At 38.2% G+C, this 6175-nt stretch overlaps 1 protein-coding gene across 1 annotated transcript; it reads left to right on the forward strand.

Annotated features, from left to right (window-relative positions):
* The first annotated feature begins 4253 nt into the window (after positions 1 to 4253).
* On the forward strand, positions 4254 to 5959 carry LOC113273897 (NAC domain-containing protein 59-like). The gene is made up of 3 exons (XM_026523476.1): positions 4254 to 4535; positions 4618 to 4883; positions 5060 to 5959. Exons 1-3 carry the CDS (start codon positions 4385 to 4387, stop codon positions 5651 to 5653), a joined length of 1011 nt encoding a protein of 336 aa, XP_026379261.1. The 5' UTR covers positions 4254 to 4384; the 3' UTR covers positions 5654 to 5959.
* The last annotated feature ends 216 nt before the right edge of the window (positions 5960 to 6175 follow it).

Genomic DNA, 6175 nt, shown 5'->3' on the forward strand with positions numbered 1-6175 from the left:
TGTTGTCCTAGTTCAAATTTCTCACTTTCAAAGATATTATCCTGAACTGGAATCTATCTTTGGGAATATAGCAATTGATTATCTCTGTAATTGAACCTATTAGTGGGTTGTTTGGACTTATTGTAGTTGAGATGTGTTTTATAACTCTCTTTTTTTTAATAAAATCTTAATCTTTTCCATTAAAGAAAAGAACATAGATAAAAAATTTGTATCCCCTTCCCTCCAAATCTGGCTCTGGCCCTCCTCACTCCCCGCTCCCAAACAAGTAGGATAGGAGGAGTGATTTCAACTACTCTACTATGATCCCAAGTACAACTTCAGGTTATTGAATGTGCTTCTCAATAACTCATCCAACACGAAACTAAAATAACCGATGCAGAAGAAGAAGAAGAAGAAAAAGAAGAAGAAGAAGAAGCCCTATCTCAGCTAGTCATCCCGTTCCCCAAAGATTTGATACGCTCCAGCAGGTCTCAGGTTTGAGTCCCCGATGGCGCAATATTGCAGAATTTGACATGGAAGGTAGAGTTAGCTTTCCCCCTTGCGACATAATAGGCCCCCTATCCGCTTCGGGTCCCTTGGCTGGTTCCTCATAAGGCTCGCTGGTAGGACGGTAACCTGTTAAAGTAATGTGGTAGTGCATTGTTGGAGCTTAGCTGGTTAGGCTTCCAACTAGTTTCATGTAATAATCGTAATAATAATAATAATAATAATAATAATAATAATAATAATTGACAATAAGAACGGACCCTAGATCAGCTGATCATCCCCGTTTCCCAAAGTTTCATGCGCTCCAGGAGGTCCCAGGTTCGAGTCTCCAAGAAGGAATTAACATGGAAGGTAGCGTTAGCTTGCCCCCCTTGTGACACAATCTCAACCCCTCCTTCCGCTTCGGCTCCCTTGGCTAGGTTACCCATAAGGCTCGCTGGTAAGTTAGCACGGCAACCTGTTCAATTAATGTAGTAGTACGTTGTTGGAGCTTAGCTTGTTAGGCTTCCAACTAGTTAATATAATACTCTTTATCTTATTATTATTATTATTATTATTATAATAATAATAACATGCACCTAGTTCAGCTGGTCATCCTCGTTCCCCAAAGTTCATGCGTTCCAGGAGGTCCCAGGTTCGAGTCCCCAATGGCGTAATATTGCAGAAATTAACATGGAAGGTAGAGTTAGTTTGCGCCCCTTGTGACATAATATATCAGCACACACCCCCTCCCCCGCTTCGGCTGCTTTACCCATGAGGCTCGCTGGTAGGCTAGCGCAGCAACCTGTTCAATTAATGTACTAGTATGTCGTTGGAGCTTAGCTTGCTAGGCTTCCAACTAGTTTCATGTAATAATCGTTATCCAATAACTTAATAATATTCTTTTTAAAAAAATATATAATAATAATAACAATAATAATAATAACAATAATGAAGTATTTCCACCTGAAATTAGCGGGCCGACTGAAAGTGTTCATCTGCTAGGAGGGTCTGTCAGTTTGAGTGATAGTTTTTGCAGTGACACCATCCTTGCTAGAGTTGATAAGACAACTCACCTTATGGACTGTATTAAGAAGCTTAAAGACCCCCAAAGCGAGTTATATCTCCTCCGCAACTGCGCTGGAGTCTCCAAGCTGTATTTTACCATGCGAACGACCAGATCTCAAGTTATGCAGCCTGCACAGTCTCGCTTTGATCAATACCTCATACAGTTCCTGCAATATCTCATTACGGCAGATGGTCCGGGGTTTGGACAACTTCAACAACGTATCACTACTCTACCGATTCAACACGGTGGTTTAGGGGTTTATACAATGGCAGACACCCTACAATATTGCTATATTGCTTCATGCTATCAAACTAGGCACCTGCAACACAACATTCTACAGGAATCTGCCGATCTCGGACCTAACTTTCAGAATGCACTTCACTATTACTTGCAATCATGTGGTTTATCTTCTTCTTCTTTCAGCACCAATGACATCGCCCCCCAGCCCATGCAATACTTGGTGAACCGTTATTTTGATGCTGTAACAAAGAAGATCCCAACCACCTTTGCCATGACAGAACGCGACTTCATTCTACGGCAGTGCAACAGGAAATCTCATGCACAAGATTAACTTAAAGTTGTTCAAATCCAGGGGCTGAACCAAGCAGTCGGACCACGTCAATTCAGGTCAGTACTCCAGTACCGCCTTGGCATATCCTTATTCGACGAAGATAGTCTATGTTCATGTTGCAAAAGAGTTATGGATCGGTTTGGAGATCATGCCATCCATTTTGCCAGCGAAGTTGGTTTGAAGTATCGACACGGTATGGTCAGAGATCTTTTCTTTGAGTTATGTTATAAGGCCGGTGTGGCAGCAAGAAAAGAGGTTTCGTTTGGTCTCACATCTGACAGTCGTACGCCTCTCAAGCCGGCCGACATCATGGTTTACAACCGGGATAACGGACGAGATATTTGCTTTGACATGACTGGTGTTTCCCCATTTTCTAAAGGCGGCAACCGCAGTTTCACAACGGGACATGCCATTTCAACTGCCATTACCCGTAAGCGTAACAAATATGCTGAGATATGTTCAGCTCATGGATATAGCCTAGGTGTTCTGACATTTTCAACCTTGAGAGAATTAGGGGATGATGTTATAGAATTCCTCTTGAGGTTGAAGAAGTGCATGGCGAATCACAATGTTAATAACCAACTAGGAAGTTCTCTCTTCCATCGACTAGGTATTATTATTCAAAAAGGCATAGGAACGTAACTTGTTACGCGACTCCCATCCAAATCTTTGTAAATATAACTCTTGGTTTTATTAATAAATGCCTCAATGGCTCCTTTTCATAATAATAATAAATGCCCACCTTGTAACTAGATTGCCAACCAACTCTTTGTAATATTACTTTTTTCCTTAGTTTTAATAAATACCCTCGGAGGTACATGTCATAATAATAATAATAATAATAATATCTAAACTAATCTATCTAAAATACAAATATGGAAGGTTAGAATTAAGGGGCCTGTCCAACCATCATATGACATCAATGTATATAGACAGCATCATAAAATGCGATAGATAGATGAGAGTTTCTAGAAACTCCTAGGTATGGAAAGCTGCTTTGAATCTTACCAACAAGAAGCAGGAGGCCTTGTTAGGATTGAAACTAACAAAACTAAGATCTTTGTGAGACAAAAATGAAGCTTTTAAATTGTGAAAAATCGACTATGATTTATTCAGTGTTATTTAGTATAAAGGATAAGGTCGTGCGGGTTGGTTAACACTTTTAACCACCCTTAGAAAATCCATGTCGGTAATTAAAACTGTTCTCAAGTCCTAACTCAATCCCATTTTGTCAAGACTTTTGTTGATCCTATATGGCCGAGCTAGCTAGTTGGCTAACTAGCACTAGCAACATATATAAGCCGATAGGCATGCATAATTGCATAGTCAACAAACCGAATCTGCAAAGACTCGTGCATCCTTGATTATACTTGTGATCATGAATTATATTTGGTGACGAAAGCTCATAGCTGAGTAAATTTTGTTGTTCATTTTATGCATGGAAATTCTTTGTAGTTATTCTTCCACTCAACCAACTGCGATTTTTCTAGAAGCAAATATAGAGATTAAGGGACTGAACATCGTAGCTAAATCCCAAACAAAACAGAACAAATAGCTAGAATACAATCTTTTATGAATTTGAGGGCCAAACAGTTTCAGTACAATAGTATTATGGACTGACGACAGTATACCAAACTCTCAAAGCCACAAATGTCTATGTATCATTGGTTGTCTTGTTGTACTTTAGCTTAGATTCATGTAAGCATGATACAAATCAGAGATTTCGGTGGGTAGAAATAGCTGAAGGTAGTTGAACACTAGGACTAAGTAGCACAGTGTCACATACGACTCCACCATATTCTTGAATAAGTTTTGCTTAGATTACTGCTTAATTTCGCATTCATATTAATGCAGTATATCATAAAATTTATCAAGTTGCAATAAAAATATAAAAACTCGCCGAATTGGGCTTAGCTAGTGATTAGAGTAATTTTAAATAAATAGTAATTTAGAAGTATTTACTTGCATATTATTGTATTTTTGGGTATGAACCATCTTTGTCAAAATGGTAGTTGATCAGATGAAAATTTAGAAATATTCATTATACATGCTACTTTCCAAGATACTTCCTCTTGAATATGGAAAAAAGTTAGTATATAAAAGCATTTGGATCCATTTCCATTAATACTTGATGTGTTATTCATAATTACTTTCTAATTAGGTTGTAATTAGTAAACCTTTATCATCTTCTTACCATTTATGAGTAGAAGAAGATAAAGAACATTACTCACTTTGGTAATAAAGAGAGAATTATCAGTAACACGCAAAAGGATATTAACATGGAGAATCTTCCTCCTGGTTTTAGGTTCCATCCATCTGATGAAGAGCTCATTACTTATTATCTGACTCGAAAAGTGTCCGATTTTCGTTTCGTTTCGACTGTTATTGCTGATGTTGATCTAAATAAATGCGAACCTTGGGACCTGCCAGGTATAATATTTCTACACCACTCATGCATCTGAATTTCAATCTTTGATATGCGATTTTGATTTATTTTTTTTCGATCAATCAGCCAAAGCTGTCATGGGAGAGAAAGAGTGGTACTTCTTTAGCTTGAGAGACCGGAAGTATCCGACAGGTCTTCGAACAAATCGAGCTACAGATTCAGGATACTGGAAAACAACAGGGAAAGACAAGGAGATATACCATTCTGGTGTGCTAGTTGGATTGAAGAAAACTCTAGTCTTCTACATGGGTCGAGCACCTAAAGGAGAGAAAAGCAACTGGGTCATGCATGAATATAGACTTGAAACCAAATTTACTTTCAAGCCTACCAAGGTAAATAAACACAATTCAAATACTGCATTTGCTTAATTACTTTTGAGTATAGTACAGAGATCAGCAACATGAAAAAGTAATCCTTGTAGTTGGAGCCATAGTTTTCCAGTGTATATCTACTCTCCAACTAACTTTTATCTGTCTCCGGTAATTTGCTAATGTCGTTTATTTTCCAGGATGAATGGGTAGTTTGCAGGGTTTTCAAGAAGTGTTCCACAGGAAAAAGACCACTACAAACGTCATCACCAATGCACCATTCACCTGACTCACCTTGTCTTGATAATACCGATACGTTTGTAAATGAATTCGGAGATATGGAGTATTCACAGCTGAATAATTGTCTGACTAGTTCCGCGGTCAGTTTTAACGCTACTTCCCTGATATCTAATAACAACAACTTTGATAACAACAATGCTGATACGAACATGAATTGGGTCTCAGCACGGCCGCTGGAACAGAACACAAACCCTCTTCCGTCACCGTTGCTGAATTGGCCTTCAAGTCTCCTGACAATGAACCCTGCTAACTACTCTATGAACTCAATGATTTTGAGTGCACTGCAACTGGGAGCTGCCGCTACTTATCAAGCACGAGAAGCTATGCCGACATCCACCGCTAATATAAACAATTTGTTAGCGCAACAAGGCGGGGATATTCATCCCTTTGTTGGGTCTAATTACAGCCCAAATATCCCTTCATCTTCTGCCTCGTCTACAAAGTTAGTCATGGATTCTCAGCAACAGTCATTCAACATTGATTCTATCTGGTAATCTGCGTTGAATTACTTAACTTGACGACAAGTAGCTCATGAGCTAACATATATATATATATATAGTACAAAGTTTATCCTCCGTACAGATGAAATATCTATATCTAGTATAACAAAATGTACTTAGCTAATTCAGTCTTTATCTGTAGTAATTACTAAGTTTCATGTATGTTCCCTGTGTCGAGAAAGTAAGTAAGTTTAAGTTTTTGAAGTTTTCTGTAAAATAAGCACATAAACTCAACAAAGGTTAAACCTTGTTGGCATAGGGCAGTGTAGCAATGTTACTGAATTATGCACGGTTTTGTTCTATGTATACTTTTTGTCTTAATAGTTCTGAATTTCGATCACCTACTACTACTGTTCTATACTTGATGCTCTATCTGCATGCATATTTTTCTGCACTCTCGTAATAGGAAATAAGAATTAAACTCTAATTGGAACAGCTCAACAACAGACTTAAATTACCAGTGCAATAGTGGCAGAACTATTTAGTACCAGTTTTTTTTTTTTTTTTTTTTTTTTG

The sequence above is a fragment of the Papaver somniferum genome, chromosome 4, assembly GCF_003573695.1.
Source record: "Papaver somniferum cultivar HN1 chromosome 4, ASM357369v1, whole genome shotgun sequence".
Classification (NCBI taxonomy): Eukaryota; Viridiplantae; Streptophyta; class Magnoliopsida; order Ranunculales; family Papaveraceae; genus Papaver; species Papaver somniferum.